At 41.7% G+C, this 14,389-nt stretch overlaps 1 protein-coding gene across 1 annotated transcript in view; it reads right to left on the bottom strand.

Annotated features, from left to right (window-relative positions):
- The window catches only part of RSAD1 (radical S-adenosyl methionine domain containing 1), a 146,058-nt gene that overhangs the window by 70,538 nt on the left and 61,131 nt on the right, over nt 1-14,389 (bottom strand). Inside the window, exon 2 of the mRNA XM_086930828.1 lies at nt 13,822-13,955. Coding sequence (XP_086786954.1) covers nt 13,822-13,955 — 134 coding nt within the window. The remainder of the gene's footprint in view (nt 1-13,821; nt 13,956-14,389) is intronic.

The following is a 14,389-nucleotide window of genomic DNA, read 5'->3' as shown; positions in this document are numbered from 1 at the left end:
GAGTCGTGAGCAACAGGGGCGACTGTATGATGTGGGAGATAAAACGGGGAAGTTGATTGCCTGGTTGGACAGGAAGGAAAGACTGAACCGCGTTGTGCCCGTTATTGAGAGAGCGGATGGAATGCGTATGGTTGATCCTGTGGAGATAGTGGAGGGTTTCGCACATCATGTCCGAACGGTGTATGCGCCAGTCTCAGACAGACCGGAAGAGGACTCGCATTTATTGCTTAGAGAGATCGCATTGCCTTGCTTGTCTGATTCTGACAGAGAGCTTATGGAGGTGGAATTTTCCAACGATGAAATAGCGCTCGCTATTCGCTCCATCCGCTCGGGAAAAGCTACAGGCCCGAACGGCATCCCCATTGAATTGTATAAGCTGTGTCCGGACAAAATGGCGCCGTATCTTCGTGAGATTTTTCTGGAGTTGCGAGATGTCGGGTCCCTTCCCCGAGACCAGAGACTTGCTTCCATTGTTGTAATTCATAAAGACGGGAAACCCCGGGACCTATGTGCGTCTTACAGACCGATATCACTTTTGAATGGCGAACCTAAGATCTTGGCGAAACTGCTAGCAAACCGGCTAATTAAGGTGATTGGTGACCTGATACACCCGGACCAGTCCGGATTCATTCCTCATCGCAATACCGTGCTGAACCTGCGTCGCCTTCATGGCGTCCTCGCGAGAGGAGAGTCGTTACGTGACCCGGCCATCTTGGTCTCCTTGGATGCCACGATGGCCTTCGACACCGTGGAATGGCCATACTTGTGGGCGGCTCTCGCGAAGTTCGGTTTTGGCCCAAAGTTCATCGGTTGGGTCAAACTCCTTTATGGGGATCCGCTGGCTCAGGTGGTTGTTAACAGCAGGGTCTCTGAATCCTTTATTCTCGGGAGGGGCACGCGACAGGGATGCCCCTTATCACCACTGCTCTTTGCGCTTGCCTTAGAACCCCTAGCTGCTTGGCTGCAGTGGGACCCGTCGTTGTATGCTCCGTTATTCCACTCTTCCGACCTCTATCCTCCGAGGTCATTACCCCGGTAAGCCGTCGCTCTGCCATTTCACGCGGATGCCCTTCCGCCGCCGCCCCCACCGCGGAATCCGCCCGAGTCACTTACTTCTTCACTACTTCGGTATTGAGGTCAATGTCGCGACGGGCTCGATCACGATGTCCGCCTTTAAACACTTTCAAACACTTTCACCTTACCCGCGCCGTTAGCACAATGAGACTCTCCCGGACTACCGCCCCATTACTGCGATATCAATTTCACGTCGGGTTTGATCACGATGCCCGTTAGGTAATCACTTTTACCTCCACTTTAGCACTGGACAGATCTACTTCCTTTGGATACTATACGTGTGATAGCTAATTCCACGCACTTTCAACCTGAGCATCTTTAATGAGACTCCACTCAGGTTCCCGTATCCATCACTCTCTAGTTCACTCTTAATCTCTTACACCCCACCATTATCGCGCCACACTGGTCACCCCAAGTCACTTTACTATTCTTGTGAACGTAGTTCATGTAACTAAATGTACATAATTTCCCCTTTTCCCCCCTTTAGGCATTTAGAGGCTAAATCACTTTAAGGCTTTTCATTGTAATTGTCCTGATGATGGATCCTGTGATTCACTAAGGGTCCGAAACGCCGTCGACTTTTTAAGCACTGAAACTAAATTGTGATTACTATGTGTTGTAAAGTGCTTAGTTGTGATACTCTGTACAATTGGATTGTTGGTAGAGTAACTTGCTTTACCTTATAAAGCCCTTCTTTGCTGTTTACATCAACCCTATGTACCCGGTCTGTAAGTGCTGGGCACAGGCTTGTGTTCCACACGGGCTGACCGTTGGAAGGTACTCAGTGTGATTTAAATACATGAATTTTGAGTAAAATCTCTGAAAGACTGCTGTCCGGCTGGACATGTCTCTCTAAATATAGATTGACTGTCTATATTTCATTTAATTTGTTTTGAAATTCTCCTATGCTTGGGACCACTGTTGTTTGAAAAAAGTATGTTCCCCGAGGTCCCTGCTGACTAGATTGGGGCCCCTTGTTGTTGTTAAATTAACCGTCGCTCAAAGGCATTAGACGGGCCCCCGACTTTGAAGACCGCATATCACTATATGCGGACGATATCCTCTTGTACCTCACTTCCCCTCGGAAGTCACTGGTGTACTGTTTGATGTACTTAACTCATTCGGTAAGAACTCCGGCCTTGTGATTAACTGGGCTAAATCTAGTGTTTATTCGCTCACGGGGGGGTACCACCCTTGCCGCGTATCTGCCCGATACAGATTTCGCAAACCGGCTTTAAATATTTGGGGGATTTACATATCGCTGGACCCTGCGGTTCGATATGAACGCAACCTGCTTCCTCCGCTTCTCCGGCTTAAATCCGATGTAGCGGCCTGCCGTTATCCCCGGTTCGGAGGGCAGCTTTATTCAAAATTATGTCCCTGCCCCGATTTTTATATGCCCTCCAAAATACGCTCGATCTCGTACCTGCCAGCTATTTTTGCGAGATAGAGACCCTACAGAGCAGCTCATATGGGGCGGGCGCCCTCGCATCGCCCTGGCGAAATTGACACTGCCCTGGTACGATGGACTGGAGCTGGATGATGAGGATTGGCAGGCTGCGATATCTTCTCCTAACGAGGTCGCGATTCCGGCCCGTCTCCGGCTGGTGCAATTGAAGATTCTACACCGTATCTATATAACAGGTCCCCGGCTGCTGCGTATGGGTTATTCTGTGGACGGGTTGTGTGGGTGTGGGTGTGGTAGGATGGGTACCTTCCTCCATATAATATGGGAGTGCCCTGATGTGGTGTTATTTTGGAATCGTGTGCATGCTGCCATGGAGGAAGTTACGAGAGTCTCGTTGTTGCCTGAAGCCCGCGTTGTTTACTGAATGTGTGGGAGCCAAACGATTATACTGTGGCACAGACGCAATGGGCTACCCTTGGGAATATGGTGGCTAAGAGGGACATAGTGCAACTCTGGGGGTCCCAAAGAGCACCTACGATCTCAGCTTGGAAAGAAAACATGGATTGGTGCATGTTTAGGGAAAAAACTGTATGTTGCACATGGCAGACCCAAGAAGTGGGGGAGAATTTGGAATCAGTGGAACCTATATCGTGGGGAGATCTGAACTCCCCCTTTTTTAGATCTCCCGGAAACGTTGCAGTGCCCATAGCCTGACATTCCTTGTACCATGTAGATTCTCGTTGATGCTGTGATCGCCTGCTTCTGGTCCCCCCCCCCCCCCCCTTCCCATGGCTTCATCTACTTACATTCGCATATATTTCTCTTGATATGGCTCTCCCCCTCTTGGGAAGGACACTCACCGTATAGTCTGTTTTGCTTTACTGTTTTTTTTTTTTGGTTTTTTTATTGTTTATTTATATATGTTTAAAATGCAAAACCTTAATTCATCCTGTGCAATATCATATACTTTCAAAAACAGTATGCTGAATCGCTGCCGGATCCCCCGGGTTGTCGACTGAAGAGCTGTGTATCAGTGTATATTATGCTACTGTCTTGTTTTAGCGACGGCCGGACCCTGTGGTTGTAGGCCAGCAAATGTAATACTGCAACTGTAAAAAGGTTTAAAAAAAAAAAAAAAGGAGAAATACCTTCATCTACGGTTGGACATTCTCCCATCATTGTTTCATCTGCCCCGTGGAAACCCCTACAAACAACAACTAGCTGCCGACTATGCGGAGATTTAAAAGGGGATATGATACATCTACAATGCATATGCAGGAGATTAGATAAGGAATGAAGATACATATTAAAATCTGCTTTGAAATAAATGGGAATAAGAACATGCAGGCAGGCAGTTAAGGCATGCTTCGAAGGTGGGGATCTTCGACTAGTCTTCTGCCTGGTTCCAATTTTTAGACAATAAAAAATGCCAAACTGCAGACAACTGGCTGGGCCAGCTGACAATGTACTTAAGACTCATCTACCTCAATACCAGCGTCCAACCGAATCAGTACCTACTTGTCTCAGCTACCTGGACCTATGTGGCGCCCGAATTGTTGATGTAGGAGGAAAAATTGAAAAACCACAGGATTACCTGTAACTCCACAACACAAAACTCTTAACATTTTCAAATGATCCTTTATTAACAGATTGCTTGTAAAACCTAAAACTCATGGGACAGTACATGTTCCCACTAAATAAAAGGGCTTGAAATTCGGATAACTCAGCTATCATCGTCTTATCAAAGCCTATTTTAAAATGTTTTTTACATGAAATAATTTGATATGATGTTTTATAGTTGCAATGGTTTTAAGTAATCACACAATAAAGATTGATTGATTGCACAACTACATTGCACCCTTGTTACGGATATTGTTGGTTTGAGCCAGCCCCACTGCTATCTGCTGTGAGAGTCATTACCTAGCTAAAAGGCTGTGTCTGAGCAAGAACCAGAAAATGACATTTGAAACAGAACAAACCCAAACCAGTTCTGAAGTCCTAGATCATGGCTCCATATACCCAGTGGGGCATATGTGTATATAAGTGGGATCCAAATCGCCACCCGTGTTTCCAGCTCAGAGTTCTTGTTGATCAAGGACTCAGAAGGGTACTTAAAGAGTTTTCTGTGTAACTACTGCTTGGGTCTGTATGACAGGTAATCTCTGAGAGGTGAGGGACCTTAACCTGAAGTCTACACTTTCTGCTGGCGAAGCTTAAGGTTTCCCAGTGCCTAGAACCTTCCCTGGCTACCCAGAGGGAAGGAGACCGGTCGAGTCAGCAGGGGAAAAAGAGCGTCAGCAAAGAGAAGCCGGTCTGTTCCAGGTATGAAGAAATCCTGGAAGTTGCGGACTGCCCTTGGGAGCAAAGCCAGAGCCGATCCGTGTGGTGCAGGGTCTCCCATCACGTTTTCAGTAGTGGCTTGTTACCACATGCTGTCCAGTAGCCCTAGAACACTCAAGGACCGGGTGCTGCCACAGACTGATTCCAACCAAAGAAGGAGGAGTATCATGGGTCACTGCTGAAGCAGAAACTTGACCACAGCTTGGAGGCTGCATCTGCTGGATGAGTATCCGGTGTGATCTGGGCACAGAAGCTGCAACTGCCCACAATGAGCATCCCAACCCAGAGGCTGCATCTGCCAGGACAGGCACATGCCAAGCAGGTCTGCTGTGCTGCTCACCTGCTGCCATAGTTCTGTGTCAGATTAGCCATGACAGAAAGTGCAGGCAGAGAATACCCACCTGCCTGGACAACTGCAATGTGAGAAAGTAACGTGGCTGTTGTATTCATATCTCTTCTTAGAGTTTAGTGATGTATTGGAATGTAGAATGTTGTTGGTAAAGTATTTTATGTTCTGTGCTTGTTTCAGTCAGTACTGTTACGGCTGCTGGACAAGACACACCTGTTTCCTGTGCGGAATAAAGAAGATATTATTTAATGCATCTTCTTGTGGATTTTTATACAACAATTTATTGGAGATGAGTTGGCGGATGAACCTTTTATTCATTTCAAGTCTATTTTCTTTTTCCATCTTGAGCAATGTTTTATTGATTTTTGATCCGCGTTGGTAACAAGGATTTGACAAGGATTACAAACAATTGGAGGAGCACTCGTTCTAAAGGATATTTTTATCTAAATGGGAATTTTATTTTTACCATGAACACAGCGGGGGACAATCGGTCCGTTATGTTTACACAACCGTGTTGCTGTTTGGAAACGCTTCTCCGACACCGCATCTTTCAAACGGAGAAGCGCGACGTTTGAAATGACTCTTGGGTCTTGCATTCGAAGCTCCACAAATCAATGACCCACGACTGACCGTGCGCTGAACACAGAGTATTCCAGTTGGAGCGTACGCAACGTGAAGCATAATTACAACACAACGTGGGGTGTAATTACGTCGGGGTACGCAACGTGACCCGAGAGAGGGGCCATTTTGTTTCACTTATACGTGGATATCAGTTTCTGTAACAACGTGACACAAACCGCTCCCTATTAAGAGATAAAATTACAAGTATTATTAACGAAAACACAGCAACAGGTGGGAGTTTTATGAATTTACATTGTTTGCCTTTGAAGTATAATATGCATATTGAGTGACAGTAAAAGGAAAAGTACTTTCCTGCAAAATTCATTTAGAATGTAATTGAATTAAAAGAAAGAGTTAGATCAACAAAACTTTACAATTAATCCTCTCCATAGTTTTTGGGTAACTGGTCGTGAACCCACTATAAGGTGGTCTGAGTGGAAAGAGTATTTTGACAATTACATTGCAGCAATTGATGAAAATAAAAAAATGTCAGCAGAGCAGAAAAAAATAATTAATTCTTTTACAATCTTTAGGTCCAGTTGGGTTAAAAACTTATAAAAGAACGCTTAAAATTGTGGTTAGTGGTGATGCAAATGCATTTTTAGCAGCCTTACAGAATTTAGATAAATACTTCACACCAAAATTTTATATTGGAATTACAAGGTATAAATTCTTTCAACGCAAACAACTAAGGTGAAGCAGTTGATGACTATGTTGCTGAACTTAAGAAGTTAGCTATCGATTGCAAGTTTGGTGCCAACCATGATGATTTTATAAGAGATCAATTAGTCATGCATAGCAACAATAATACTATTCATGAACGGTTATGGATTAATGGAGATTCACCCCTTAGATGAAGTGGTCAATATTGTACTTAAAGCAGAAATGTCTGGAAGATGTGAAAATTAACTACAACAACCAGTCAAAGATGGATCATGTGTATGCAAAGTTAGTTTGCGGAAACCTGAACATAATAAGAAATACGACTCGACATGGGAAACAAAATGTGAGGATGATCCATGGAATGACTATAAAGTTGCTTTTGTGCATGATTCAGTCTCTTCTGCTATTGAACATAAAATTTGGATGGAAAAACATTCAGAACACAAAGTTTTACTAGAAATTGTCAGGGACATGTCTGAAGGGTGGCCAAAGAAAGAGGTGCTGTCAAAGGAATGTAAAGCCATCTGGGAAGTTAGATCTGAGCTGTCTTGAGAAAATGACATTGTTTTTAGCGGTTGTAGGGTGATTCCTCCTGCAGGCATGAGGAATTGGACTTTGAGTTTATGTCCTGAAGGACATTTTGGTGTTGCATGGACGAAAAATGTTGTTAAGGAATCTTTCTGGTGGACTTCTATTGATAAAGCGGTTGAAACATTTTTTTTAACGATTGTACTGTTTTTTCCTCTTCAGATAAAACCTTCCACACATTAAGACCCCTATGGCAGATTTTAATATTCCTCATCAACCTTGGGAAAATGTTTCCATTGAGCTTATGGGTCCCATTGGTGAGTCACATGAATACATTATTGTTTTAATGGATTTATTTACTAAATGTCCAATTATAGATAATATAAGTAAAGCAGACACTAACACTGTTTTGGAATTTTTAGATCAAGTTTTTTTATCTGAGGGCATTCCTATTACTCTTTTGAGTGATAATGGTGTACAATGTACTTCTTTAGCAGGCAAAACGTATTTCACTAGGGTTGATTTATAACATAAAACCACAGCACTTTATAATCCGAGAGGAATGGCACAGTTGAAAGGTTCAACCATGTGTTGAAAGGGACAATACAAGGTGCTGTTTCAGATGGAACTGATTGGAGATTAGCTGTCAAAAAAGCAGTGGGGCATGCAGAATAACTACAAATGATGTAGCAGGATTATCACCTTTCATAATGATGAGAGGTAGATCTCCAAGATGCAAGTTTAATCCTGTTTGGCTGAATGAAAGTTCTGTTTTAGAGTGGTCACCTGAAATAGTTAAAAAAAAAGACTAATGGAAAATAAAAGCCAGGAATATTATGACCTTCATACGAATGTTAGAAATGTGTGTGTTAAAGTTGGTGATTGGGTAAGAATCAAAAACCAACAATGGTTGCAAAAGGTGTCAGTAGATTTTATGAGCCAGAAAAAGTTATTGAAATTTCAAAGAATGCTGTTCGTTTAGAGAACGGTAAAGTATGGAATTTGAAAAGAGTTGTGTTATGCAAAAAGAGTCAATTAGGAGTGAAATGTAAAACTGATTCAGTTACAGATCCCCTGTGGTCTATTGATATTTGTGAACCGAATTACCAAAATAATATTGTACCTGAAGTTACTAGTGATGTTAATAGGGAATGCACTAATGTAGTGGACGGGAGGTGTGGAAGAAAGAATAATTTACCTTCTTGGTTGAAGGATTTTGTTGTTGGATGATTCTTCTTATCTTTTTTGTGTAGTAGGTAACTGGTGGTAGATTGCTATATATTTTTTAAATAGTATGTTCATTGTATCCTTTCTGTTTTATTAAAAAGAGGGGGATGTGTTGTATTCTTAGCTCTTCTTAGAGTTTAGTGAAACATTGTAATGTAGAATGTTGTTGGTAAAGTATTCTATGTTCTGTGCTTGTTCCAGTCAGTACTGTTATTGCTGCTGGACAAGACACACCTGTATCCTGTGCAGAATAAAGAAGCTATTATTTAATGCATCGTCTTGCGGATTTTTATACAACAGTGGCCTAAAAAATGAAAGACTGAGATAGACTTGTAAACCATGCTCTGCAGCAGGAACACTTTCTTATATACACAATATCATTTTGGGTGCAAACCTCTGAACAGAAACACAACATTTTCCATGAGAGGAAATGTAATGAATTTCACCTGTGACCAGTCAACACTTATGCTCGAGTCAGAGTCCCATAGACACTAGAGAAACACCTAGATTGGAGAAAGGGTGCCATAGAGAGTGTAAAGCCTCATCTATTAATCGTAGCAGGAATCAAAGTTCCACAGTGGAGACACTTTGAACTGTGTGGTATAATGTTTTGCAGTGTTTTTAAAGTACTTTCTAATTACTAAGATAAGTACTGGGCTGGACATTATTTTGACTCTTTGGCTGTTGAGTTCTGAGCTCTTGCCTTCCTCACAACCCCCTTAGAATTATTTGGCTGCTCAACTTCACTGCCCTAAGAGTCAACTGCAAAAACAGTGTTCTTGGATCAGACTGCAGAGCCGCAGTAGGACAGGCCCCAGGACACCAGTGGCAAACACCCTCGTCCACCAGAGTTGGGGCCCAATAGTCCTGCTCTGTATACCCTGTTACCCCCACCAAATAGGAACTGACACTTTCTTACTCCAATCACTCCTCCCTCTGCCTGCCTCAATCTTCCCATTTCCAGCTCTCGATATCCATCTTTGTATCAGTTTGTTTTCCTATCTCTTAAGCTCTCTTGGACTTCCAGCAGCTCCTTCTCTACTCTGGGATATCCTTCACTAGTTTCCTTGGCTCTCAAAAAGTTAAAAAAGGAAGTAGTTACTCAACTCCCGGAATTCATGTAAGGTCTTAAATACCATACTCTTTCAGAAATAAGTATAGAAATTGAGCTGGCCACCTTAGCCTTTAGCAAGTTGTAGTGTCTTCTGAGTGAATAAAAGCTCAGGAACAGAAGGATTGAAGTCAGGAGGTATTTATTAAACCTTAGCCACAGGAGACAGCACTTCAACTGACAAGTCAGAGCTCGAATCAACATAGTTCCAGAATCTCCACATGAAAGATTCTTAATACATTAAAGGTACAGCATATAATAAGTAAGCACCATCACACATCTCCCTCCAACAGAAAAATAAGAACAATGAACAAAATGGAAATGAAATTACAAGTGTAAGAAAAGTGAGAAAGCTATAATGCATAGTCTCTTAAATAAGTGGGAGGTCTACGTACTCTTTGACATCTTGAAGGGAACGTGGACAAATTCAAGTCATTAGCACAATTGGAAATCGAGTGAGACAAACCTTGTCTTTCATATGAGAGATCACGTACAGGTATCCTTGACTTAACCACAACAACTCTGCTTTTATTCCAAATTCTACCATCCTCTGTTTTAATGGCATTCCTGAATACTTTCACTACAGCTCTCACATCAGAGAATTTGGACCAGGTTCTACAGCCAACAGGAGCTTTGATACGAACAAGATCACCAACTAGAACTTTCCGAGCATTCACACAATTTCTCTTATCAAAATAAATCTTTCTCTCATCTTGCTTCTTTTCTTCCTTCCTTCGCCACACATCCTTTTATACCTATAAGTTCCCATGGGGGTGATAAAGGCAGTTAGATCCTGAGAATGATCATCTAATACAACCTGATGATAGGCTGAGGCAAGATCTAGTGTGGTGAAATACCTGGCGCCTTCTAACGTGCTTACCATTTCATCAATATTCGGAAGGGGAAACCTGTCCACAACTACTTCTTTATTTAATGCTCTCAAATCAACACAGAGCCTGATTTCTCCAGTTGGCTTCTTAACTATGACAACAGGAGCCAACCACTCAGTAGCCTCCACTTGTTCAATCACATCATTTTTTAACAATTTGTCTATTTCCTCTTTTACTTTATCTTGTTCCATCAATGGTATTCTTCTCACTTTTGCTATAACAGGTACTGCATTCTCTCTTAATCTAATGCGATGCTTATAACCTTTCAAGCATCCTAAATCTTCTCTGAATACTTTAGGAAATTTACTAGCTAAATTCTCACCCAATTCCTTATCTGGCTCATTCTTCTCCACAATGTCTACTTGTTGAATTCGTACCTGTGGATCTGCATAGGGATCTACAGTTACCCCAAGTTGAACTTGATGTACCCAACCTAAAAGGATATCACCCTTCTTTGCTACATATATTTTGCTTACAATTATTCTGCTCCCAAGTTCAATCTCAGACATGAAACAACCAACCATTTTAATTGGGTTATCTGAATACCCAAGAGGCCTAACATCAGATTTCATTAGTCTAACTTTACCAGCAAAATAGGTATTGAACAGTTCTTCATCAATTAAAGTAATGCGAGAACATGAGTCAAATTTAAAATTAATCATTACATTTCCTACTTTTACAGGATGAATTGGATGGTCTCCTTCCTCACATTTTATTTCAAACGTAACAGTTCTAACTTGTGGTTGAGACTGATTCCAACGTTTTCTAGACATTTCAGGTCTAAATACTTTTGTTCTGCAACACTTTCCATAATGTCCCTTCTTGCCACACACATTACATATAATTCTTAATGCAGGACAAATTGGAGAGTTAGCTAGATGACCTACTTGACCACATCTAAAACATGCAAACTTGATACTCTGCCCTGCAAGATTGTTTTGGGTCATAGAATTTGATGGAAAATTATCCTTTTCTGAGGCAGATTGTGTTTCATTCTTTTCATGTTTCTTGACTTGACATATAACTTCTTCAACTTTTGTTTCTTCTTTCTTTTCAACAATAGATGTTTTATCCTTTTCTTTTTTTAATTCCCCAACACACTTTGTCATATGTTCCACCTGTTTTGCTATAGCCAAAACTTCTTCAATGGGTGGTTCATCCTTTAACCAGAGTTCTTTTCTTATTTCATCATGAGCACACCTGAGCACAAACTGATCTCTAATTCTTTCATCAAGTGTTAAACCAAAATTGCAAGAGGACGCCAGTTTTCTTAATGAAGATACATAGTCTTCTACAGTCTCATCTCTCTTTTGTTCTCTTAAGCCGAAGTGATAACGTTCCATAATGGTACTGACTCTTGGAAGATAATGTTTATCAAGTTGTGCAATTGCAATTTCATATTCATGTAAATTGCGTTGTTCTCCAGCAGAAAGATCAGGGAGGTGCTCTAAAACGTCTTGTCCTTCTCCTCCTAAACAATGTAGAAGAAGAGCTAGCTTTCTTTCTGCACTCAGGTTAGTTCCACAAACTCTTGCATAGTTGGCAAAAATCTTTTTCCATTTTATATTGGGTTCCCCTGGAGTATTCAAAAAAAATGCGGGTTGGGTTATATTTTGCATGTTGTTTTTTCCCTTTTTTAAAAAAATTATTAACAAGGAATTTTCCTTATTTTAGAAGCTGTGAATATGTTAAATTCTTTATTATTTTCTCTTTTATGAAATAAAAGAATCTTTCCTCTTTATGAAGTAAAAATAGAATGTTCACATTGAGAAGAATTGGTTTCAGAATTCTCCTTTCTCTTGCCGTGTTCTTTTACTCTAAAAAAAATGATTGTCAAGCAAGAGAAGATTATGGAATCTTTTGAACAATGGTTAGTGCTGAAAGAACGCCTTCATTTATTAGAATGGTGTCATCAACATTCTTTGTTCTTTTCTTGTGCGTGTAGTTTTCTAATTATAAACAAAGAAACGTTCTCTTTGATGAAAGCGCGCTGTGTTAGATAAACATGAGACGTCAGGGAACAAGCAGCATAGCGCGAGTAAAAGAAACGTTCTTTTGATGACAGCGCGTTGCGTTATAAAGATGAGACGTCAGGGGGCGCTGTGTCACAAGATTAGCGCGAGCAGCATAGCGCGAGCAAAATTTCTCAAGCGCGAGCAGTGCTCGTTATGTTAACTTCACACGTCAAATGTGAAAAACGCACATTGTTTATATTTCGATCATTGAATTAATCTCCTCGAAAACCTCCAGCCTTACTCCTCACCGCTTTTTTTTAAACACCCGCTGGGAAGGCTCCGCTTCCTTTCTTCATATATTTTACTGCCGCTGGAGGAGTAGGAGAGTCGTTCTTCTTTTCTCACTGTGTTGAGGTGATGTATGGGTTCACCCGATCGTCGCCATGAAAATGTAGTGTCTTCTGAGTGAATAAAAGCTCAGGAACAGAAGGATTGAAGACAGGAGGTATTTATTAAACCTCAGCCACAGGAGACAGCACTTCAACTGACAAGTCAGAGCTCGAATCAACATAGTTCCAGAATCTCCACATGAAAGATTCTTAATACATTAAAGGTACAGCATATAATAAGTAAGCACCATCACACAAGTCATCCTCAAATATAAAAACAAAGATATCCTCAAACTCTTCTGGATGAGCAGTATGCAACCACAAGGACTCTGGCACGCTGTTGACTAGAATGGAAGGTCCAGCTCTTCGTGTTCCCTCTCTGGACTGTTTCAACCTGATGCACATTTGACCTGTAGCCCACAAGACCAATGTAAATCGGTATAATACAAGCACTCACAAATTATGAATTGGTAAATGACTGTTAAACTGAAGACCAGTAAAGATAGATCCTCCTTCCAGCACCAACTACGAGTTTCTCTTCCTTATCAACCAACTCGCCCTTGAACAAATCTATCGAAGACATGGTGACCACGGTGACAGTAATCTCAGCACGTCATTCCAAATTAACGTCTTCTGTTCTTTTAACACTCCTTTAGCAGGCTTGCTCTGCTTCTAGAGCACCAAAGCTCTTTTTATTTATGCTTAGAGCTAAGTAAGTTTATTACCTTCTCCCTCGAGAGATTAAAAGCTAAAGGCCTGAGAATGGAGACACGGACATGTTAAAAAGACATGTTGCTTCGGCATACACCAAAGTATAATCTGGACAAAGTATATATCTGCATACACTACCTTGATATGAACATTAGCAGTCACGTGTTCAATGCATACTCTGGAGAACTAGTGTTATGTTCTCAATACACTTCCCCAGAGCACCATCTGAACAGCCATGAAAGAAGGCATGTGAATGATTCCAGGCAATAACTGAGGATAGAGAATTCACAAACTGAACAGCTATACTATACTGCATATGCAGCCACAGTTGCATATTTAGGCTATTCGCAATAGGTTCCCCAGATTGTCTATTTTGTCACTGTATTGAGTCTCTACACTCTTCCACAAACTAAGCCAACAGCTTAGGTCTCTCCATCAGTGCAGATATATATCAGAATGCATCCATGAAGCCAGGATCTTCTCAGAATTTCCTGGGATAAGCACTACGGAATTGCAGACAACCCCAATCTACGATCACTGTAAAAAGTCACCTACCTTCGGACTTGGCTGAGCTGTATCAGGTATGCCACCTCTTGCCTGAGACAACGCCCCATGGCTGCCTCATCCACCACACGAGGGATGTACTTATTGAAGTTACAGTAGCTGCAGCGCTTCTCACAATAAGGCCACTAGGAAATAAATAGGGTGACACAAGAAACAATCAGTACCAGTCTTCTCACCCAAAAACTAGGCGTCAAAGCCTCTGTCGTTCAGCCTTCTTAGATCTTGTGCCCCTGTAAAGCCCCCTCCCGTGATGCTCAAGCTTATCTGATACGTAGGTTTAACTTGCTCTCCAAGAGATCGGTCCCTTCCCCTGGCATTCAGCTTAGGTCTATATTTTGGTCCTTGTCTTTACTATGCCCCCATTACTATGGAGCTACCACCTGCTGTCTTCTGTACACAAACCATAAAGTGCCCCATTCCCTAATATTCATACATAATCTGTGACCATAATTAGACATGCCAAATCTTCCCACACCCTTAAGCCCTATATTTTCTGCTGGTGGCACTCCCTCTCCTTTCTCCTTGCCTCATCTCTTTCATGTCACCACCCACTTGAACT

Source organism: Lissotriton vulgaris, chromosome 7 (genome assembly GCF_964263255.1).
Source record: "Lissotriton vulgaris chromosome 7, aLisVul1.2, whole genome shotgun sequence".
Classification (NCBI taxonomy): Eukaryota; Metazoa; Chordata; class Amphibia; order Caudata; family Salamandridae; genus Lissotriton; species Lissotriton vulgaris.
Note: the sequence above shows the minus strand (reverse complement) of the source record. Positions and strands in the feature narration are given on the sequence as shown.